The sequence below is a fragment of the Ceratotherium simum genome, chromosome 10 (genome assembly GCF_057802395.1).
Source record: "Ceratotherium simum simum isolate JZ-2026a chromosome 10, ASM5780239v1, whole genome shotgun sequence".
Classification (NCBI taxonomy): Eukaryota; Metazoa; Chordata; class Mammalia; order Perissodactyla; family Rhinocerotidae; genus Ceratotherium; species Ceratotherium simum.
The window spans coordinates 63,741,994-63,767,025 of NC_141909.1; the positions used below are offsets into that span (position 1 = coordinate 63,741,994).

At 38.8% G+C, this 25,032-nt stretch overlaps 2 protein-coding genes and 1 pseudogene across 3 annotated transcripts in view; 1 reads left to right on the forward strand and 2 right to left on the reverse strand.

Moving 5' to 3' along the window:
* Window positions 1–16,316, forward strand: part of MRPS31 (mitochondrial ribosomal protein S31) — a 33,585-nt gene extending 17,269 nt beyond the window's left edge. Inside the window, exons 6-7 of one of the 2 annotated variants that reach the window (XM_087436127.1) lie at window positions 4,398–4,541; window positions 4,710–4,836. In XM_087436127.1, coding sequence (XP_087292253.1) covers window positions 4,398–4,541; window positions 4,710–4,717 — 152 coding nt within the window. In that variant the 3' untranslated portion in view covers window positions 4,718–4,836. Of the gene's footprint in view, window positions 1–4,397; window positions 4,542–4,709; window positions 4,837–16,022 lie in introns of those variants that run through there. The other variant, XM_014797393.2, reaches the window with a different exon arrangement.
* Window positions 1–17,548, reverse strand: part of LOC147916137 (serine/threonine-protein phosphatase 4 regulatory subunit 2 pseudogene) — a 212,217-nt pseudogene extending 194,669 nt beyond the window's left edge.
* The window catches only part of SLC25A15 (solute carrier family 25 member 15), an 82,195-nt gene extending 64,634 nt beyond the window's left edge, over window positions 1–17,561 (reverse strand). Inside the window, exon 1 of the mRNA XM_087436130.1 lies at window positions 17,499–17,561. The gene's annotated coding sequence lies outside the window, so the exon portion shown is untranslated. The remainder of the gene's footprint in view (window positions 1–17,498) is intronic.
* Window positions 17,562–25,032: the final 7,471 nt, after the last annotated feature.

Genomic DNA, 25,032 nt, shown 5'->3' on the forward strand with positions numbered 1-25,032 from the left:
AGCAACTAGAAGGATGTGCAACTATGACATACAACTATCTACTGGGGCTTTGGGGAGAAAAAGGGGAAAGAAAAAAAAAAGGAGGATTGGCAATAGATGTTAGCTCAGGGCCCGTCTTCCTCAGCAAAAAGAGGAGGATTGGCATGGATGTTAGCTCAGGGCTGATCTTCCTCACCTAAAAAAAAAAATCTTGGGCCGGCCCCGTGGCTTAGTGATTAAGTGCACACGCTCCGCTGCTGGTGGCCCAGGTTTGGATCCTGGGCGCGCACCAACGCACCGCTTCTCCAGCCGTGTTGAGGCCGCGTCCCACATACAGCAACTAGAAGGATGTGCAGCTATGATATACAACTATCTACTGGGGCTTTGGGGGAAAAAATAAATAAATAAATAAAATTATAAAATGGTTAATTTTATTAAAAAAAAATCTTTCTATCAGTTACTTATATAACAATATCTTATTTTCCCACTATTCGATAAACTCCTTGATATTAGGAGCTAGGTCTCATTGATTTTTGTATACCCAGTAGTACCTAGCCAGTTGGCTTACAGATAATAGAAATTAGTTATCTTAAATCCTTTTTTGAACAAATTGAGCTGTAAAATATATATCCATAGAAGAGAGGAGTTAATTCAATCAGTGTTTGTTCATTTAAACTGAAGGTGAAGGGGCGGGCCCCGTGGCTTAGCGGTTAAGTGTGCACGCTCGACTACTGGCAGCCCGGGTTCGGATCCCGGGCGCACACAGACGCACTGCTTGTCCAGCCATGCTAAGGCGGCATCCCACATACAGCAACTAGAAGGATGTGCAACTATGACATACAACTATCTACTGGGGCCTTGGGGAGAAAAAGGGAAAAAAAGGTGGAGGATTGGCATGGATGTTAGCTCAGGGCTGATCTTCCTCACAAAAAAAATAAATAAACTGAAGGTGAAGCTTAAGAGAACAACTTGTCTTCTTCTATTATGAAAACTGCTTTCTGTCCTGTCTGATGAAAAGGGAATAGAAAATACAGGCATGGAGAATGGATTGCCTCTCCCCTGTTGAAGTGGCAGCTGTTAAGCTTGCCTCAAAAAGGGAATTTGTTGTCAGGGCAACTGCTGTTGTCCATCTAATGAACAGCCAGAAGAGGCACTTGGTTCTTGAAGGAACTAGCTCGCTTTTTTAAATCAGAAATCTTATTCCTAAAACTGAAATTAGCTGGCAAGAAAGTACTGAATTATATGTATTTTATAAAACAATATAAAATAATTATACTCTAATAAGGAAAATAATGCACAACTTTATGGAAATTTACTCTAATGAAGGTACCGTTTTAGTAAGCTATACTTGCATGAGTCTAAAGGATGTCTTTTGGGGCCAGCCCGGTGGCGTAGCAGTTAAGTTCGTGCATTCCGCTTCAGTGGCCTGGGCTTTGCCAGTTCGGATCCTGGGCGCAGACCAACTCACGGCTCTGCTGAGGCGGCGTCCCATATGGGAGAGCCGTAATTCTACAACTATGATTCACAACTATGTACTGGGGCTTTGGGGAGAAAAAAGAAAAAAAGAGGAAGATTGGCAACAGATGTTAGCTCAGGGCTGTTGGGGGAGAGGGAGAATCTCCCTCTACCCTTTTCCTTAAGGTTCTTATTGCTGGCCAAATAATCAACAAGACAGGTTAGCAGGAGAAAATAATACCAAGTTTAATAACATGTATACATGGGAGAAACTCAGAAATGAGCAACTCATCCCTCTGGCTAAGCTGCTTGCTTAAGTATTGCAGCTAAAGGCGAGGAGTGTGTTGGGGGTGGGTAGTGGTCTGGGACTTCAGAGGGCAGGAAGACAATTCTTTTCAGGGTCATCTATCGATAATGTGGTCAGGGAGGGACAGAGTTTGATAAAAGGGGCTTGGTGCCTTTCCTATTGTAACCTCTATCCTACATTATCTTTACAGCCATCATGATAATAACTCCTTCCTGAAACAGATCTTTTGTTTTAAATTCTTTAGGCAGTTTGGGAGGGGAAACTCAAATATTCTTCCTGAGTCTCTGAGTCCTTATTGTCTTCAGCTCAAAATAATCCGCATACCAGAGTGGTGCCTCCTGGGGTAGCCTGCCCTGAGAACCATCAGGGCCAATCTTCTTCAAAAAAAAAAGAATGTCTTTTGTTCCCATTTAAATACAAGGGTAAGAACAATGGGCAAACCTAATTTTAGCATTTATTCACTGCGGTTTCCCTCCCACCTAAAATAATACCTGGCATATAGTTGGCATTCAATAATTATTTATTGACTGAATGAATGAGTTCTTCTGTCCCATGATTCCCACATTTTGCTCCCCACTAAGTTCTTAGCACTGCTGCACAGGATATAGTCATAGACCCTACTGCTTATCCTGGAGTAATTTAGAGCTGAGAGGCAGTGTACCTTAATGGAAAAGAGTTTTGGTGTTGGGTAGATCTGGTTATTCAAACTCAGATTCTGCTGTACTAACCTCTCTGAGTCTCCCTTTCCCCAGCTGTAAAATGGGGCTAATACCTACATCTCAAAGATTAAATGAGGTAATGTAGTTAAAGTGTCAGGCACAGTGCCTGGAACACTGGACATTCAATAGTTGCAGCTGTTAACAGTGGTGTTGGTGATGATGATCATGGAAAAGACCTAAGTTGATCAGTGTTCACTGAATAAGAAAAAAAAATGACCATGATAAGTTATTTTACTGGTATGCTTACTCTGCAAATGTGGCTAATTAAGCCTAACTGCAGTGATCTTTTCTCTGTGTCAGATGTTCTAGGCCAACACACTCAATATCCCGCAGTCAGTGTGTGGTGAGCCATGGTCACACATGAACTTTGGTGTACAGGTCTTTGTATGGTTGTGTGTTTTCTTCTAGGTAAATATCTAGGAGTAAAATTGTTGTATGATAAGTATATCCTTAACTTTTTCAGAAACTGCCCAACTGCTTTCTGAAGTGGTTGTACCATTTTGCATTCCCACCAGCAATGACTAGTGGGAATACGACTCATTCTTAAAAGATGTCTTCAATTTCCAAAGCAAATCAATGATTGAAACATGTGATATGATGGTGGTCATAAGCTAACATTATATTACCTTACTTGTAGAGTTGTTGTGAGGATTAAATGAACTAATGCAGGGGCCGGCCCCGTGGCTTAGCGGTTAAGCGTGCGTGCTCCGCTACTGGCGGCCCGGGTTCGGATCCTGGGCATGCACCAACGCACTGCTTTTCCGGCAAGGCTGAGGCAGCGTCTCACATACAGCAACTAGAAGGATATGCAACTATCTACTGGGGCTTTGGGGGAAAAAAGGAGGAGGATTGGCAATAGATATTAGCTCAGAGCCAGTCTTCCTCAGCAAAAAGAGGAGAATTGGCATGGATGTTAGCTCAGGGCTGATCTTCCTCACCAAAAAAAAAAAAAAAAAAAAATGAACTAATGCATAAAAAGCAGTTAGCACAGGGGCCGGCCTCTTGGCGCAGTGGTTAAGTGCACGAGCCCCACTGCTGGCGGCCCGGGTTCTGATCACTTGTCAGGCCATGCTATGGCGGCATCCTGTATAAAGTAGAAGATGGGCACAGATGTTAGCCCAGGGCCAGTCTTCCTCAGCCAAAAAAAAGAGAAAAGAAAAAAAAGCACAGAGAAAGAGCTCAATATCCATTAGTTGTAGTGTCATTATCATTGTTATTAAATTATGCTAATTTAACTTCTTTGGTCTTTATTAGTAGTACATTAGTGACTTATCTTAACAGACTAAAAATAAACAACCTGGATTTTAAAGTCACATGTTGAATAAAAAATATTCACGTTCGGGGGCCGGCCTGGTGGTGCAAGCAGTTTAGTGCGCGTGCTCTGCTTTGGCATCCCAGGGTTCACAGGTTCGGATCCTGGACGCAGACCTACGCACCACTTGTCAAGCCATGCTGTCGCGGCGTCCCATATAAAGTAGAGGAAGATGGGCACAGATATTAGCTCAGGGCCAATCTTCCTCGGGCCAATCTTCCTCAGCAAAAAAGGAGGAGGATTAGCATCAGATGTTAGCTCAGGGCTGATCTTCCTCACAAAAAACAAAAAAACCAAAAAATATTCACATTCATTAGAACATCCTTAAACAAAATACACATTTCTTTTTTCCTTTCCAGTAGAGGGGGCAGTGAGACTTTAGGGGTTGATTACATAGCATTGTAGTAAAACAAAAGTTAAGGCTTGCCATTTTTGTAGTTGTAGTCTTGATGTATCATTTTTGTTTCAATTTTAGCTCTCAGAGAGTGACCTTTCATTATATACTGTTTAATTATGAGCTTCAAAGTCTGAAAATGTATTACCAGTGCAGAGTTGATTGTAACACTTTTAGAAATAAAGATATTTACATTGACTTGTGCTAATTTGGAATGTTTTTATTATACAGAGACAGCACCTTCACTGTGGGATGTGGAATTTGCTAAGCAGTTAGCCGCAGTAAATGAACAGCCCTTTCAGAATGGTTTTGAACAGATGATCCAGTGGACAAAAGAGGGGAAACTGTGGGAGTTCCCAATTAACAATGAAGCGGGTAAGTCTTAAGTTCAGACATTTGTAAAATTCTGTGATTGAGAGTCAATCTGGCAGATGTCTAGATATTTACATGAATCTTGAAACTTTGTATAGACATCTTTGTGGTGTCCTAAAAGAAATCTGACAGTGTTTTTAAAAAGAACGTTACAATTTCGCTTAATTCTAGACGTTTGATGAGGAAACTGAAGAAGTAAAATTATATGACAGAAATACATCATGAATTTCTATGATATAAAAGTGTTGAGAACTGCAAATGATGACAGTTTTCTAGTTGCTAAGCAAGAGATTACCTGGTAAATCTTCTAATTCATTAAATACTGGGTATGAGATTATACTTCAATTTTAGAGAACATTACAACTCTTAAAGTCTTATGCCAGTATCTTTTATTCATAAAACCATTGCATTAATGAGGTTTAAGTTTCTTGTACTCAAAGCCATTCAAAGCACAAATTTTAGGAGGCTTTGAAATTCTTTCGCTGCGTACCTAGATGCTTTCAGCTGGTAATAAAATATTATCTACTTTCCTGGAGATTTTTCTGGAAATGTTACCTCTTCCTCAGTCAAGGAAAGGAAAACAGTATTACTATGCTCTTAATTTTTTATGGCACTCATGCTGTCATCAGCTAAACATTTTCATTGAATTTTATAGATGTATTTTCAATTAGAAGAGATTCATTTACTTTTATGGTAAGATTAGCTAGAAATTGGAAGCACCTCAGTAAGTCTTAGGAAAATGTAGTCCCTATTTTAACCTTTGTAGTAGTATGCTGTCACTGTAATATTTTAATTTTTGATAACTTTTCATTTGTTTTGATTAATAAATGGAATGGAAGTTTTAATATCAGAAATATTTAGTCTTATATCTTCATAAAGTATTACTTCATATAGGAGAACTTTAGAGACTTACAAATCCTTTAACAAATTCTTAATATTTTGTGTATTTTTATGGTATATACAGTAATGTAGTATGCTGTGTTTCATCTACTATATAACATGTATCCCTTTTTTTTTTTTTTTTGTGAGGAAGATCAGCCCTGAGCTAACATCCATGCTAATCCTCCTCTTTTTGCTGAGGAAGACCGGCTCTGAGCTAACATCTATTGCCAATCCTCCTCCTTTTTTTTCCCCAAAGCCCCAGTAGATAGTTGTATGTCATAGCTGCACATCCTTCTAGTTGCTGTATGTGGGACGTGGCCTCAGCACGGCCGGACAAGTGGTGTGCCGGTGCGCCCCCGGGATCCGAACCCGGGCGGCCAGCAGTGGAGCGCGTGCACTTAACTGCCAAGCCACAGGGTCGGCCCTATATTTGTCCTTCTGTACATATTTGAGTACTTTTAATTCCTAGAAGGGTCAAACAATAGGTATATTTTACATTGCAGTAAGTATTGACACATTCTCTTCTAAAAAGATAGCCAGTTGACTCTCAACCAACTGTATGAAAATCTGTCTCTCCACACCTCACCTAATGCTGCATATTTATTAATCTTTCAAATATTCAGGGCAAAAGTGGTATCATTGGTGTTTTTATTTGCATTTCCTGGATTGCTAACCAGATTCTGCATCTTTTTGTATGGTTATTGGCTATTTTGTATTCTGTGACTTACATCTTCATATCCTTTGACTTTATCTGTTAGGTTGTTTTATCAGTTTGTAGGAACTTGATATATATTATAGACTTTAATACTTCGACTCTTACATAGTTGGAAATATTGTCTCCTAGTCTGTCTCTTTCTTTACAAATTAATTTGAGTTTTTAAAGTCATAGTAAGCTTATAGTTTAATATAAAGCAATTCTTTTTGTTACCTAATCAGGTTTTCTCAGAGCCAACCTCTTTCAATCTTTCAGCTGTATTTTATTTTTTATATTTCTAAATTATATGCCTAATTCTATTATCCATTTTAGATGTTATCTAGTGTGTGTGTCTTCCCCTCATCCTCTCGATATAGATATAGCATAATTTTTGCTCCATCTGTATTCATTGTTTATATTAGTATGACTATAATATTCATAAGTTTCAGAATGATGATCTTTGGCAAGGGATTTTATTTGTTTAAAATCATTGTTCTAGGCACCATTGGGGCCTTTAATCTGGGAACTTTATTCTTCCATTCTGGAGAAATTTTCTTTTATTATTTATTTGATAATTTAGGTCTCCTAATCTCTTCTCTATCTCTTTTTGTTCTAAGCTCTGGGAACATTCCTCAACTTTATCTTACAACCTTTCTCTTGGGTTTTTGTTTCTAATATCATATTTTTAACTTCTAACCTCCCCCACCTTTTTAAAAATTGTTGTTATTCCTGGTATTAGATTGATTTTCTTCTGCTACCAACATTCTTTTAGCGTCCTCAAAGTTTCTTTTTGTTTTGGAGTTTGTATTAGGTTAACACTAGCTGCTGTTTCATTGAGACCCCACAAATGCAATTGTTCAACAGGATAGAAATTTATTTGATATAATAGTTCAAGTTCCAGATCAGTAAGCAGCTGTGCTGCACACAGTTGTCCAAGGATCCAGGTTTCTTCCGTTGTATCTTCCCTGCCGTAGGGAAGGGAAGTGCACATTGTATCTTCCTCATGTGCATCATTAAAGGTGAATCACAGGAGCGTTGTGCTCAGGCTTACAAGAAGGGGAGAAGAGGGTATAGTGTAAGCAATTCTACTATCTTAAAGGCTCTGGCTTGAAAATGTCACACATCACTTCTGTTCATATTCCATTGGTGAAAATGTAGTTGTATGGCCACGCCTCACCCAAAGGGGGCTGGAAAATGTAATGTTGCTGAACAGCCACATAAGGGTTTTTAATTCTTCTACTTTGATAAAAATGGAAAATGGATTTTGTTAGGTGGGTATCAGTTTTTGCTAAGGTGTTTTTCACTTATATTAGAGGTTTTCCTAAAATGTCTGCTGTTCTTTGGATGTTTGTTCATACTTTAGAGTTCAAGACCATAAAAAGCTGTTTATTGGATTTGTGTACATGCTGAGACTTGTCAGCTAGTGGGCTTCATTTCAGAGGGGTTGGGAAGGAGCCAATTTGGAGACCATCACAACTCCATAGTTAATAGTGCTTTGCATTGAGTCTCTCCAGTAAGAAGTCTTCCAACTGCTGACTTGAGGCTGTAGGCATTGACTGTGCTCTGAGAACCGTGCAGGGGACGGGACTGGACGGGGGCGTGTCTCACCATTCAGCGTGCAGACTTTCACTTAATTCCCCTCTTATCAACTCAGTGACTTATTCCTCTTCCCCATTTTAATTTCACCCAGAAATAAACTGCCCATCTTCTTTGGGAATGGATAGTGTCGTCATCTAGAGGTGCATGGGGAAGATGGGACATGGGAGATCTAACTATTCCCTAAACCAGTTTTAATTAATCCTGTTTTTTGTCCCTCATCCCCACTCCTAATTTCACTGGTACGTGGTGCCTCTAATTCCTGAAGCCTTTGAAGTCTGTTTGCTTCTTCTTGTCTTCCCCTTCTAAAGGTATTTGGTTTTAGCATCTTCCACTCTGTTAAATGAGTTACTGCTCACATGTCCACTTTCCCCCTTCTAAAGTTTTGCTGATCTACTCCTGTCTGTTTTTCTCTTTGTCTTTGTACTTTTATACTTGTTATTCCTTTTACTTTCTTTGGAGTGAAGATTTAAAAGGCACGGATTAAGTCTGCTACTTTTTAACTAGAAGTCGTTGCCGCTTATCTGGTAACTGTTTAGAATGTCTTTAACCAACAGCGATTTTAATTTGTACATAGTCAGATCTGTTAGCCTTTTCCTGTTGAATCTACCTGGAACTTACTTTGTATAGAGTAACCCCCCTTTAGCTCTCTCTCTCCCTTCATTTTATACTTGCCAGTACCACTTGGCTCTCATTCATTCATTGACTCATTCAGGAAGCATCTATTCATTATGCCCTCCTGGAGCATTCTAAATTACAAAGATTGTTAATCTCTCATCTAGAGCAAGGGTGATAAGAAATAAGATTACCTACGCCCTTTATTAGATGCTGCAATCCCCTGATACAGCATAGTCATAATTACTGTGCCCATCTACCCCATGAGGATTTCATATATGTCAGAGATGGTTGGTCTTCAGACCAATGTCTATGAATGATTTAATAAATTAATTGTTGAGCTTGTGTTAACATGGCTATTTTTTTCAAAGGTTTCTCTTGGAAAATTTTCTTTAAGTGTTATATCTTAGTATATCTAAGGAGGATACTAATAACTAACAAACAACAGCAAAATCTCAATCCAGAAGTCACCATTGGATTTTTTTTTTTTTTAAGATTTTATTTATTTATTTTCCCCCAAAGCCCCAGTAGATAGTTGTATGTCGTAGTTGCACATCCTTCTAGTTGCTGTATGTGGGACGCGGCCTCAGCATGGCCGGAGAAGCGGTGCGTCAGTGCACCCCCGGGATCCGAACCCGGGCCGCCAGCAGCGGAGTGCGCGCACTTAACCGCTAAGCCACGGGGGCGGCCCACCATTGGATTTTTGAGAGCAGTTATCACCTTGATTTTGTTCCCAATGCTACAGACCTTATTTTTAAGCCCTAACATACTCTCTTTCAAATATATTGGAAGTTTAAACCTGCCCTGACCTGTTTTTCATTTTACAACATTAGCCATATTGAATTTTTTATAGAATAATTGTCACATGAAACTATTAACAGTGTTTGGCTGTATGGAAAAGACCTCTAGCAAAGTGAGGCTTTAATTTTTCACTTTTTACCTCTCTAGGTTGTATTTCCCCCATTCCCACTCCCAGGTGCATATTGCCTTTAAAAAAAAGTAAAGGAATAACAGACTTGTGTGGTGGTATAAACTGTTGAGAGCCATATAGAATTCTAAATGAGATTTAAAAAATTTTTTTAACCAATAATTTGTCTTCTTAAAAAAAATACATATGTATATAGAAAAAGGATTAGAAGGGTATACACCAAAATGTTAGCAGTGATTGTCCTTGGAAGATGTGAGTAGAAGTTGTTGGGAGTTGTGGGTTAGAGAACAACTTCCATTTTTTTTACTTCCTACCCATCTCTTTTACTGTATTTCATTGAATATGACATACTTTTGTTCTTCAGCATTTTAATATCTCTGAAATCATGACGCATCTTATCATGCTAGTCTGGCATCAGTGAAGAGGTTGTTGTCATTGCCTGTGTGTATGTGCATCCACACTTGCAGAAGGGGTGTGGGAAGAGGCCATAGTGGAGCACTCTTAAGAAATGCTGCATCATGAACGTTCTTAATAGTGTGTAGAAAAGCATGACCACTGACAACTCAGTGTTGAAAAGCCAGTTGAAGAGAATTGGATTCTGAATGTGAAGAAGCCTTAGGAATACCTTAACCAATTGTATCAGTTTTTGCTGCATAACAAGCTACCTCAAAACTTAGTAAAACAACAGCTGAGTTGTAACTGCTCATGAGTTTATGGGTTTTCTGGTTGGTTTTGGCAGGTTCGCTGGGGGTGGGTTGTTCTAGAGTGCCTTCTCTCACATGTCTTGTTGTTGGTGCAGGCTCTTGTCAGGGGAGATGGAGATAACTGGTTTGTGTGTCACCCCCCCTCACACAGACTAGCCTGGGCTTGTTCACGTGGCTGTGGAAGAGTTCCTAATAGCAAGGAAGAGCAAGGATACAGGTGCAGTGCTTTTCAAGCCTTTGTTGCGTTGTGTTTGATAATATCCCATTGACCAAAGCAGGTCACCTGGCCAACCCTAAATTCAGGGGTTGGAGAAACAGGCTGTATGGGAAGAATGGTCAAGTCATTTCGCAGAGGGGCATGTAGACAAGCATAGGAGTGATATATGGCCGTTTGGCAATCTAACGCCTTGATTTATTTTCTGTATATTTTAGTTTTTATAAAAGTAATGTGTAGATCTTTAAATGGCCCAATCAGTAAAAAGAACTGTTTCAATAAGTAAAAAATAATTCTAAGTGATTAGAAAGCATTCTTTAAACCTTGTATTTTGAGATAATTGTGGATTCACATGCAGTTTTAAGAAATAGTAAACATCCTGTATACTCTACCCATTTTCCCCCAGTTGTCGCGTCCTGCGTAATCACAATACAACATCACAGCCAGGCAATTGGCATTGATACAGTCCTTCAACCATGTTCAGGTGTTACCAGTTTTACATGTACTCCTTTGTGTGTGTGTGTGTGTGTTTAGTTCTGTGCACTTCTATCACATGTGGATTCCTGTGACCACGACCACAGTCGAGATTCAGAACAGCTCCATCACCTCGAGATCTCTCCTACAGGCCTTTTATAACCACGTCTGCTTGCTTCCTGCTGCCTTCCCTTCTTAGACCCTGATCCCTGGCAATCACTAAATCCATTCTCCATTCCTATAACTTTGTTATTTCAAGAAATATATATACAAATGGAGTCATACAATATGTAACCTTTGGGGATTAGGTTTTTTTTACTCAGCATGATTAACTCGCTGGAGATTTATCCATAGGGTTTTTTGTTGTTTTGTTTTATTACTGAATAGTATTCCGTGGTTTGAATGTACCATATGGTTTGTTTAACCATTCACCTGATAAGAGATATCTGGGTTGTTACCAGTTTTTGGCTATTACGAATAAAGGTGCTATAAATATTCATGTACAGGTTTCTGTATGAATATAAATTTCCATTTCCCTGGGAGAGATACCCAAGTGTGCAATTGGGCTGTATGGTAGTTGCATGTTTAGTTTTTAAGGAAACTTCCAAGCTGTTTTCTGGAGTGACTATGCTGTTTTATATTCCCATCAGCAATGTCTGAATGATCTAATTTCTCTTCATTCTCAACAGCATTTGATGTTGTCATTATTTTTTCTTTTAGATGTGTTCACATTCTGAGAGGTGTGTATTGATGTGATTTTAATCTGCATTTTTCTAATGGCTGATGAGGTTGAACATCTTTCTCATGTGTGTATTTGCCATCTTCTTGTATATCTTCTTCAGTGAAATGTTTCTTCTTGTTTTTTGCATCTTTGTCCATTTTCTAATTAGATTGTTTTTCTCACTGTTGAGTTTTGAGAGTTTTTTTATGTATTCCAGATACTAGTCCTTTGTTGAATATACGGTTTGCAAATATTTTCTCCGAGTCCGTAGTTTTTTTCATCCTTTTTTTTTATGAGGAAGATTAGCCCTGAGCTAACATCCGCTGCCAATCCTCTTTTTTTTGTGTGTGTGTGAGGAAGATTGGCCCTGAGCTAACATCTGCCATTCCTCCTGTTTTTGCTGAGAAAGACTGGCCCTGGGCTAACATCCATGCCCATCTTCTTCTACTTTATATGGGACGCCTGCCACAGCATGGCCTGACAAGTGGTGCGTCCGTGCGCGCCTGGGATCCGAACCAGTGAATCCTGGGCCACCACAGTGGAGCGCACGCTCCTAACCGCTTGCGCCACCAGGCTGGCCCCAATCCTCCTCTTTTTGCTAAGGAAGATTGGCCCTAGGCCAACATCCGTGCCCATCTTCCTCTACTTTATGTGGGACGCCTGCCACAGCATGGCTTGACAAGTGGTGCGTAGGTCTGCACCCAGGATCTGAACCTGTGAACCCCGGGCCGCCAAAGTGGAGTGTGCGAATTTAACCACTATGCCACTGGGCCGGCCCCCTGTCTTTTCATCCTTCTAACAGAGTCTTTCACAGACCAAAAGTTTTTAATTTTGGTGGGGTCCAATTTTTCCTTTTATGGATCATGCTATTGGTATCAAGTTCTTTGCCAGCCCTAGCACCAGAAGATTTTCCCCTATGTTTTTTTTCTATAAGATTTATAGTTTTACATTTAAGTCAGTGATCCACTGTGTGTCAATTAGTATGAGGTATGAGGTTTGGGTTCATTTTTTTTTTCTATCAGTAGATATTCAGTTGCTCTGTCACCAGTTGTTGAAAAGGCTATCCTTTCTCCATTGCATTGTCTTTACACCTTTGAAAAAGTTGGGCATATTTGTCAAATCACTATGTTGTACACCTGAAACTAATACAATATTATATGTCAACTATACTTCAATAAAAACAAATAAATAAATAAGTTTTTTAAAATTGGGCATATTTGTCTTCTAGGGCTACCATAACGAAATACCACAGATGGGGTGGCTTAAACAACAGAAATTAATTTTCTTATCGTTCTGGAAGCTGGAAGTCCAAGATCAAGGTGTTAGCAGGGTTGCTTTCTCCTGAGGCCTCTCTCCTTGGCTTGCAGATGGCCCCCTTCTCATTGTGTCTTCACATGGTCTTTTCTCTGTCTGTGGTCTTTTCTCTGTCTGTGTGCACTCCTGGTGTCTCTTCAGCCTTTCTTATAAGGACACCAGTCCTATTGGATCTGGGCTCTACTCTTATGATCTCATTTAACCTTAATTACCTCCTTGAAGGCCCTATCTCTAAATATGGCCACATTGGGGGTCAGGACTTCAACCTGTCAATTGTCTATATCAACTGTGTACATAGTTCAGTCCATAACAGGGTCTGTTTCTGGGTTCTAGATTTTGTCCCATCGGTCTATGTGTCCCTCTGCCAGTACCATACTCTTTTGATTACTCTAGCTATATAGTTAAGTCTTGGCATTATTCTTCCCACTTCACTCTTCTCTTTGAAGATTGTTTTAGCTGTTCTAGGACTTGTGCCTTTCCATATAAATTTTAGAATAAGCTTGCCTGTGGCAAAACTTTGCTGGGATTTTGATAGGAAGTGCATTAAACCTATAGACCAATTTGGAGAGAATTGACTTCTTTAATATGTTGTCTTCCAATTTAAATTTAATTAGAAATGTGATTGATTTTTATGTGTTGATCTTGTATCCTGTAACCTGACTGAACTCACTTACTAGTTCTGGGAGGTTTTTTGTGGATTCCTTGGGATTTTCTTTGTAGACAATCATGTTGTCTACAAATAGAGAGCGTTTTATTTCTTCCTTTCCCATCTGTATGCCTTGTCTTCCTCCCTCCCTCCCTCCCTCATTGCAGGGGCTAGAACTTGCAGTGCTGTGTTGAGTAAGAGGAGCAAGAGCTGACCTCCTTGCCTTGTTCATGAACCTGGGGGAGAAGCTTTCAGTCTGTCACCATTAAGTATGATATTAGTTGTAGACTTTGTGTAGATGCTCTTTATCAAGTTGAAGTAGTTTCTCTCTTTTCCTAATTTGCTGAGAGTTTTTATCAAAATGAGTGTTGGGTCATATGATTTTTCTTCTTTAACCTGTTGATATGGTGGATTACATTGATTTTCAACTGTTGAACCAGCCTTGCATACCTGGAGTAAATCCCACTTGATCTTGGTGTCTAAGTCTTTTTATACATTGTTAGATTGGTTTGCTAATTTCGTTGAAATTTTGCCTCCAAGTTCATGAGAGATATTAGTTCGTAGTTCTCTCTCTCTCCTTTTTTTTTTTTTTTGTTGTTGTTGTTGCTGTTGTATCTTTGTCTGGTTTGGATAACAAAGTAATACTGGCCTAAGAAAATGAATTAGGAAGTATCCCTTCTTCTAATTTCTGGAAGAAATTGTGTAAAGTTGGTGTTAATTCTTTAAATGTGTGATCAGATTCTCCAGTGAAGTGATCTGGGTTTAGGGATTTCTCTTTTGAGAGCTTTTAAATTTTACATTCCTTTTCTTTAATAGTTATAAGACTGTTCAGGTTATCTATTTTATTTTCGTTGAGTTTTGGTAGTTTAATGGATTTTAAGTTGTTCGTTTTTTTCAAGTTGTTGAGTTTGTGAGTGTAAAGTTGTTCGTAGTATTCTTTTATTATCCCTCTAATGATTTCAGGATTTATAATGGTAAATTTTATTCCTAATATTGGTGGTGTGTGTCTTCTGTTCTTTTTTCTTTATCAGATGTGCTAGAGATTTATCAATTTTACTGATATTTTTTTGAAGAACCAGATATCAGTTTCATTGATTTTCTCTATTTTCACTGTTACTGATTTCTGATGTTATCTTTATTACTTCCTTCCTTTTGCTTGCTTTGGGATTATTTTGCTCTTCTTTTACTAGGTTCTTGAGGTGGGAGCTTAGATTAGGGATTAGGTTATAGCTGTGTCTCACATTTTGATTTGTTGTGCTTTCATTCTCATTCAATTCTATTTGTTTGTTTTAAATTTCCTTTGAAATTTCCTCTGTGACCCATGAATTATTTATAAGTGTATTAATTTCCAACTGTTTGAAGATTTTTGTCTTTCTGTTATTGATTTCTAGTTTGATTCTATTATGATCAGAAAATGTCCTGTGTATTATTTCAATTGTTTTAAATGTGTTAAAGCTTATTTGTGACCCAGGATAGGGTTTAGCTAGGTGAATGTTCCGTGGATGCTTGAAAAGAATTTTGTATTTTGCAATAGTTGGGTATTCTGTAGACATCAGTTTGATCCTTTTGGTTGATGTTGTTCAGTTCTTCTATATCTTTGCTAATTTTTTACCTGGCAGTTCTCTCAGTTGCTGACAGTGGTATATTGAAATCTCCAACTATATTTGTGGATTTTGCTAGTTCTCCTTTATTTCTATCAGTTTTTCTTTCAGGTGTTTAGAAAGTCTGTTTGGTGCATACATAATTCAGATAACTAAGTCTTCTTGGTGGATTGATCTTTTTATTATGTAATGTTCTTTTTTCTCCCTAGTAATTTTCTTTGCTCTGAAGTCTGATACTCATATAGCCACTCATGCTGTTTTTTTTTTTAATTAATGTTAGCAAGATATATCTTTCTGCGTCCTTTTACTTCAACCTACCTATGTTGTGTTTGAAGTGAGTTTCTTGTAGATAGCATGTACTTGGATTGTATTTTTACATCCACTCTGCCAATCTCTATCTTTTGATTGGTGTATTTAGACCATTTACATGTCAAGTAATTATTGATTTGTTAGGACTTAAGTCTGTTCGAACATTTTCCTGTTATCTTTCTGTTGCCAATTTCTACTTTGATTCATTATGATTGGAAAACATACTATATATTATTTCAGTTATTTTAAATGTATTGAAGTTTGTTTTGTACAAACATTTTGTGACAAAAGAAACCATTTCATTATTTGTTTTCTGTTCATTTTCTTTGTTTCTTATTCCTCTGTCTTTTCTTGGCTTCTTATGGGCTGCTTGAACATATTTTAGGATTCCATCTTGTTTTATTTATGTATTTTTTAGTGTAGTTTATAGTTTTCTTAGTGGTTGCTTTAGATATTAAAATATTCATTAGCAGTAATTGCTGCTACACTTTAAACATTTACAGTATGCTAAGCGTTGTAAAAGAGCTTTGTGTCTGTTTAATCTTTACAAAAACTCCATGAAGAAGGTGCTGTTTTAATCCACATTTTATGCCTGAGGAAACTAATGCTCAGAGAAATTAATTAATTTGCCTAGTCACACAGTTGTTAAATTGGTGGGCAAACCTATGTCTAACTCCAAAGTTCATGCCTTTACCTGTAATACTATGTTACCTCATTCATGTTAATTTTATGATATAGCTTTTAGATTCAAAATTATAATGTAATATATTTTGTCTCATTTCCTAGGTTTTGATGATGATGGTTCAGAATTTTATGAACATATATTTCTGGATAAATACCTGGAGGATTTTCCAAAACAAGGACCAATTCGCCACTTCATGGAGCTGGTGACCTGTGGCCTTTCCAAAAACCCATATCTGAGTGTTAAACAGAAGATCGAACACATAGAGTGGTTTAAAAATTATTTTAATGAAAAACGGGACATTCTAAAAGACAGTAACATACAGTTCAATTAAGACCATGGAAATTTTTATTTCAAGCTGTTGGAGATTGATATTATAAGTAAATAAGATAATTTTACTAGAAGTTTTCCTATATTGTGTTATTACATCTGATTTGAATGGTATAAATGTTAAATTGTTTAAAAGTATATAATGGTAACTGAAAAATATTCTTACCTTGAAAAAAATTATCAGCATTCATAGATTCAACTAGTAATTCTTAACAAAAAGAATATCTAGAATTAGTAATAAGACAACTTCCTGTAACCTTTTTCTCTTCATTCAGTAACCATACTTCTTTGAAATACAGTTCTTAGCCATGTAGCTGATGACATCAGAGGGCTATAACAGTTGAGATGATTTATAGACAGATTTATATGCATAGACTATATATATTTACATATACATATATTTTTATGTATTGCATATACACATATTTATATTTTTTATGTAGTTCACACCAAATTAACTACCCTGGCCTAAGTTTGGGTCAACACAGAGAAGTAACCTTGTTCAAGGAGAGTTTATTCTAATCCCTGCTAGTACTTGAGGTCTTCATGACAAAGTTAGAACTATTTATTTTCTATTAGGATGCTTAGCAGTGTGATTCAAATTCATACAACTCAAAAGATTGAAGATTCTTAAAAAAACTCAAAACAAGAACTTAGTTTACAGTGTCCTCAGGCTAGTAGTGTTTCAGGACTCTGGCACAAGCAAACAAAAATTATATGTTAAGGAACGCACCATAGAAGGACGGGAGTCAAGATGGCGGCGTAGGCAGACTCTGAACTCACCTCCTCCCGTGGACACAGCCAATTTACAACTACTCGTGGAAAAATTACCCCTGAGACAGAACTGAAAACTGGATGAGAGGAACTCCTGCAACAACGGACAATCCTAACTGGGGTGGAAGAGGCAGAGACTCCCTTCCGGAGAGGAAAACGCCGCCTTCACAAGCCGCCAGCGTCACGGCCGCCCGGGAGCAGCTCACAGGTACGCAGCCTCCCTGGAGGCGCGGGGCCCTGAGCCAGGGAGCACCCCCGCTGTGGGCATTTTGTGGACCCAGCACAATCGACACCAGTGGCATAATATCTGACCTTGCCTGCTACTAAAGCATTGGGGAGCACCCCCAGAAAACCCGGTTCACAAAGAAACTAAAACTGGCTCTTAAAGGGCCCGCGCACAAACTCACCCATTCCAGAAAGCATCCTAAAATCACCAGAAAGAAAGGTGCACACTGCTTTGGTGACAAGAGACTCACCTAATAGGCCCTGAGTGCATCTCGGTGAGGGGTGAGACCTCTCCAGGGACTGGGACATTGGCGGCGGCCATTGTTGTGGCCTGGTGTGAGCGTGCTGACACAGACGCCATTGGAGTTTTCCCTGAGACCTGCTAGCCCAGGGTCTGCTCCACCCGCTAGAGCACCGATTTAATCCAGCTCAGCCAAGGCAGGCAGCCCACCCTAGAGACTGGCCCCACCTAACAACAAGCCCTCAGGCAACGTGTGGGCCTGCATAGATTGGTGACTGGATTTTCTGCAGCCTGGCAACTGAGCTGACTTGAGCGGGGCAGGGTGTGCACAAGGAGCGGGTGGAGAGTGTGGGGTGGTGGCGGAGTGTGTGGGGCTCCCGCCGTGGAGAGACTGGGTCCGCTTGGGGAGGTCAGGGCGCTCACACGGGGCAGGACTGTGTTGACTGTGTGTGTGGACCTCTGGGCGGCAGGGCTTGTCAGCTGCAGAAGACTTGTGCTTCTCAAAGACCCACATAGGAGGTTTGCCCCACCTTCCAAAGCCTGAAACAATTGGGTGCTCCTGTGCCTGAGGCCAGCCCCACCCAGCTGCAATCCTCAGAGAGCTGACAAGAGACCTAATAGGCTAGAGGTTTACAGCAATTCTAAGGCCCTGAGCCTAACAACCTGCCACACTGGGGGCCTACTCACTTAAAAGAAATACTGCAACACAAATGTGGTATTAGAACTTACAGCCAACTGTGCTGGGGCTCCCCACACCTGATAAAGAGACTGAAGGGCCCACAACAACTACAAGCAGCTGAGCATTACAACAGCTGGCCAGGAGCATAACTCAGCCTCCCTGGGCGCCTATAGGGAGAGCTAACAGGCCACAATAGAAGGACACACGTAGCCCACATAGGGGCCACCCTGGAACATTGAGAACTGAGGGAAGCACACTGGAAGCCTCCTAAGCCATCACTTACATAAGGTCACCTATCCAAGAGCAGGAGACATAGCTGACCTACCTAATACGTGAGACACAAGCACAGGGAAAGAGGCAAAATGAGGAGGCAAAAGAATACATTCCAAGTAAGGGAACAGGACAAAACCCCAGAAAAGGAACTAAGTGAAACAGAAATGAGCAACCTACCTGACAGAGAGTTCAAACTAAGAGTGTTAAGGATGCTCACTGATCTGGGGAGAAGAATAGATGAACTCAGTGAGAATGTCAACAAAGAAATGGAAGATATAAAAAGAACCAATCAGAAATGAAGAATACAATACTGGAAATGAAAAACTCATTAGAGGGACTCAAAAGCAGAGTAGAGGATACAGAAGAACGGATCAGTGAGCTGGAAGAAAGACTAGAAGAAATTACCCAAGGTGAACAGGTAAAAGAGAAAAGAATTAAAAAGAGTGAGGACAGTCTAAGGGACCTCTGGGACAACATCAAGTGCACTAACATCCGTGTTATAGGTGTCCCGGAAGGAGAAGAGCGAGACAAGGGGTCAGAGAATCTATTTCAAGAAATAATAGATGAAAACTTCCCTAACCTAAGGAAGGAAACAGACATCCAGGTACAGGAGGCACAGAGAGCCCCAAACAAGATAAACCCAAAGAGGCCCACACCAAGACACATCATAATCAAAATGTCCAGAATTAAAGATAAAGAGAGAATCCTAAAAGCCGCAAGAGAATGTCAAGTTACATACAAAGGAAACCCCATAAGGCTATCAGCTGACTTCTCAGCAGAAACCTTACAGGCTAGAAGAGAATGGCACGATATATTTAAAGTGCTAAAAGGAAAAAACTTACAGCCAAGAATACTCTACCCAGCAAGGTTATCGTTCAAAATGGAAGGAGAGACTAAAATTTTCCTAGGTAAGCAAAAATTAAAGGAGTTTGTCACCAAGAAACCAGTGTTACGAGAAATGTTAAAGGGACTGATTTAAGGGGAAAAGAGAAGACCACAAATAGGAAAAATTATCTATTTCAATGATTAGAACGTAATGGATACAAATGCACAAAAAAGAGGTTAGATATGATATCAAAAACATAAAAGGAGGGAGGAGGGTAGTTAAAGAGTACAGCTTTCAGACAGAGGTCAAACTAAAGTGACCATCAATTCTGTATAGAAGAAGTAAGGAACAGAGAAGGACTACTTAAACACTGAGGAAAAAAAATAAAAAAGTTAAAAAATGGCAGTAAGTACATACTTATCAATAGCTACTTTAAACGTCAATGGACTAAATGCCCCAATTAAAAGGCATAGGGTGGCTGACTGGATAAAAACAAGACCCATATATATGCTGCATACAAGAGACACACTTCAGACCTAAAGACACTCACAAACTGAAAGTGAAGGGATGGAAAAAGATACTCCACGCAAATGGCAATGAAAAGAAAGCTGGGGTAGCAGTACTCATATCAGACAAAATAGACTTTAAAACAAAAACTGTAAAAAGAGACAAAGAAGGGCATTACATAATGATCAAGGGAACAATCCAACAAGAGGATATAACACTTGTAAATATCTACGCACTCCAATGTAGGTGCACCTAAATATATAAAGCAATTATTAACAGACATAAAAACAGAAATAGACAGTAACACAATAATAGTAGGGACTTTAACACTCCACTTACACCAACAGATAGATCATCCAAACAGAAGATCAATAAGGAAACATTGGCCTTAAACGACACCTTAGAACAGATGGACCTAGTAGATATATACAGAGCATTCCATCCAAAAACCGAAGAATACACGTTCTTTTCAAATGCACATGGAACATTCTCCAAGATTGATCACATATTAGGCCACAAAACAAGTCTCCATAAATTTAAGAAGATTGAAATAATACCAAGCATCTTTTTCTGACCACAACGGTATGAAACTAGAAATCAACTATAGGAAGAAAATCAGAAAAGCCACAAATACATGGAGATTAAACAAAATGCTACTGAACAACGACTGGGTTAACGAAGAAATCAAAGAAGAAATAAAAATACCTGGAGACAAACGAAAATGAAAATACGACATGCCAGAATTTATGGGATACAGCAAAAGCGGTTCTAAGAGGGAAGTTTATAGCGATACAGGCCTATCTCAACAAACAAGAAAAATCTCAAATAAACAATCTAAAAATGCACCTAAAGGAACTGGAAAAAGAAGAACAAACAAAGCCCAAAATCAGTAGAAGAAGGGAAATAATAAAAATCAGAGCAGAAATAAATGAAATAGAGACCAAAAAACAATAGAAAAATTAATAAAACCAAGAGCTGGTTCTTTGAAAAGATCAACAAAATAGACAAACCTTTAGCTAGACTCACCAAGAAAAAAGAGAGAAGGCACAAATAAGTAAAATCAGAAATGAAAGAGGAGAGGTTACAACAGACACCTCAGAAATACAAAAGATTATAAGAGAATACTATGAAAAACTATATGCCAACCAATTCGACAATCTGGAAGAAATGGATAAATTCTTAGAATCATACAACCTTCTAAAACTGGATCAAGAAGAAGTGGAGAATTTGAATAGACCAATCACCAGTAAGGAGATCGAAACAGTAATCAAAAACCTCCCCAAAAATAAAAGTCCAGGACCAGACGGCTTCCCTGGTGAATTCTACCAAACATTCAAAGAAGACTTAATACCTATCCTTTTCAAACTCTTCCAAAAAATTGAGGAGGGGGGGAAACTCCCTAACTCATTCTACGAAGCTGACATTACCCTGATACCAAAACCAGACAAGGACAACACAAAAAAAGAAAATTACAGGCCAATATCACTGATGAACATCGATGCGAAAATCCTCAACAAAATACTAGCAAATCGCATACAACAATACGTTAAAAAGATTATACACCATGATCAAGTGGGATTTATTCCAGGGATGCAGGGATGGTTTAACATTCGCAAATCAATCAACGTAATACACCACATTAATAAAATGAAGAACAAAAATCACATGATCATCTCAATAGATGCAGAGAAAGCATTTGACAAGATCCAGCATCCATTTATGATAAAAACTCTGAATAAAATGGGTATAGAAGGAAAGTACCTCAACATAATAAAGACCATATATGAGAAACCCACAGCTAACATCATCCTCAATCGTGAAAAACTGAAAGCTATCCCTCTAAGAACAGGAACCAGACAAGGATGCCCACTGTCACCACTCCTATTTAACATAGTATTGGAAGTCCTAGCCAGAGCAATCAGGCAAGAGAAAGAAATAAAAGGGATCCAAATTGGAAAGGAAGAAGTGAAACTGTCACTATTTGCAGATGACATGATTTTATATATAGAAAACCCTAAAGAATCCACCAGAAAACTTTTAGAAGTAATAAACGAATATGGTAAAGTTGCAGGATACAAAATCAACATACAAAAATCAGTTGCATTTCTGTACACTAACAATGAAGTAGCAGAAAGAGAAATTAAGAATACCATCCCATTTACAATTGCAACAAAAAGAATAAAATACCTAGGAATAAATTTAACCAAACAGGTAAAAGATCTGTACACCGAAAACTATAAAACATTTCTGAGGGCCGGCTCTGTGGCTTAGCGGTTAAGTGCGTGCGCTCTGATGCTGGCGGCCTGGGTTCGGATCCTGGGATCGCCCGGAGGCACCACTTCTCTGTCCAGCGCGAGGCCGAGTCCCGCGTACAGCGGCTAGAAGGATGTGAACCTGTGGCGTGCAACTATCTACTGGGGCTTTGGGGCGAAAAAGCTGAATAAATAAAATCTTTAAAAAAAAAAAAAAACATTTCTGAAAGAAATTGAAGAAGACACAAAGAAATGGAAAGATATTCCGTGCTCTTGGATTGGAAGAATTAACATAGTTAAGATGTCCATACTGGGCCGGCCCTGTGGCTTGATGGTTAAGTGCGTGCGCTGCGATGCTGGTGGCCCGGGTTCGGATCCCGGGTGCGTATCGAGGCACCACTTCTCCGTCCATCCTGAGGCCGAGTCCCACATACAGCAACTAGAAGGATGTGCAGCTATGACATACAACTATCTACTGGGGCTTTGGGGGGAAAAAATAAAATAAATAAAAATCTTTAAAAAAAAAAAAAAAAAAAAGATGTCCATACTCCCTAAAGCCATCTATAGATTCAATGCAATCCCTATCAAAGTTCCAACAACATTTTTCACAGAAATAGAACAAAGAATCCTAAAATTCATATGGAACAACAAAAGACCCCGAATAGCTAAAGGAATCCTGAGAAAAAAAACAAAGCTGGAGGTATCACACTCCCTGATATCAAAATATACTACAAAGCTATAGTAACCAAAACAGCATGGTACTGGCACAAAAACAGACACACAGATCAATGGAATAGAATCGAAAGCCCAGAAATAAACCCATACATCTATGGACAGCTAATCTTTGACAAAGGAGCCAAGAACATACAATGGGGAAAAGAAAGTCTCTTCAACAAATGGTGTTGGGAAAACTGGATAGCCATATGCAAAAAAATGAAAGTAGATCCTTACCTTACACCATACACAAAAATTAACTCCAAATGGATTAAAGACTTGAATGTAAGACCTGAAACTGTGAAAGTTCTAGAAGAAAACAGAGGCAGTACGCTCTTCGACATCGGTCTTAGCAACATCTTTTCAAACACCACATCTGACCGGGCAAGAGAAACAATAGAAAAAATAAACAAATGGGACTACATCAAACTAAAAAGCTTCTGCACAGCAAAGGAAACCATCAACAAAACGAAAAGACAACCTAACAATTGGGAGAAGATATTTGCAAACCATACATCTGATAAGGGCTTAATCTCCAAAATATATAAAGAACTCATGCATCTCAACAACAAAAAAACTACCAACCCAAGTAAAAAATGGGCAAAAGACCTGAACAGACATTTCTCCAAAGAAGTTATACAGATGGCCAACAGACACATGAAAAGATGTTCAAAATCACTAACTATCAGGGAAATGCAAATCAAAACTACAATGAGATATCACCTCACGCCTGTCAGAATGGCTATAATTAACAAGACAGGAAACAACATGTGTTGGAGAGGATGTGGAGAGAAGGGAACTCTCATACACTGCTGGTGGGAGTGCAAACTGGTGCAGCCACTATGGAAAACAGTATGGAGATTCCTCAAAAAATCAAGGATAGAACTACCATATGATCCACCTATTCCACTGTTGGGTATTTATCCAAAGAACTTGAAAACACCAATTTGCAAAGGTACATGCACCCCTGTGTTCATTGCAGCCTTATTCACGATAGCCAAGACTTGGAAGCAACCTAAGTGCCCATCAAGGGACGAATGGATAAAGAAGCTGTGGTATATATACACAATGGAATACTACTCAGCCATAAGAAATGACGAAATCCAGCCATTTGTGACAACATGGATGGACATTGAGGGTATAATGCAAAGTGAAATAAGTCAGAGGGAGAAGGCCAAATACCGTATGATTTCCTTCATTAAGTAGTAGATAATAACAACAATAAACAAACACATAGGGACAGAGATTGGATTGGTGGTTACCAGAGGGGAAGGGGGGAGGGGGGAGGGTGAAAGGGATAATTCGGTACATGTGTGTGGTGATGGGTTGTAATTAGTATTTTGGTGGTGAACATGATGTAGTCCATGCAGAAATAGAAGTACAATGATGTACACCTGAAATTTTTGCAATGTTATAAACCAATGTTACTGCAATAAAAAAAAAATAGAAAAAAAAAAAAAAAAAAGAAAGAATCAATAATGACCCTTGGAAGGAGAGAGAGAAAATGATGGGAATATACACACAAAAAAAAAAGGAACGCACCATAAACCCAGACTTCAAATTACAAAACACATAAGGAAACAAAGCACCATGGATACACACCAGCAGAAACAACACAACAGAATCACGCTCATAAAGCTTTTAGATATTGGGCTTACCTTATTCAGAATATAAAATATGTGTGACTTAGAATAAAATATAGAGCAGGAGACCAAAAAAGTGACCAAATAGATTTGAAAAAAAAAAAAAATTTAGTGAAGGAGTTTAACAACAGACTAGACACTGGAAAATAGATCTAAAGAAATTATCCACATGCAGCAGAGAGAAACAAAGAGAAAAGAAATATGAAAGAGAGGTAAAGATTAATGTAGGAAAGTAACATTTGTGCAATCAGATTTCCAAAGGAGAGAAAAGAAGAAATGGGTCAAAGGCTATCTTTGGATGAAAGACATCAGTTCACAGTTAAATAATGATCTCTCAGTCTTATATAGACACTGCCCAACAACAGCAGGATACATTCTTTTCAGGTACATTGGAACACTTAAAATTTTCTATTTTAATGTGGGTATTTAGTTCATTTATATTCATCATAGTTACTGATATGACTGGATTACTGGATCTATTTCTAATACCTCTTTTGTGTACCCTTTGTATTCTTGCCTTCATTTTGGTAATTTTTTCTCGTGCTGTACTAGTGGGAGAGGAGGACAGAAAACAAAATATCTTTCAAAAATCAGGGCTAAATACATTTGTCAGATAAACAAAAGCAGTTGGCTACTAGCAGGTCATTAAG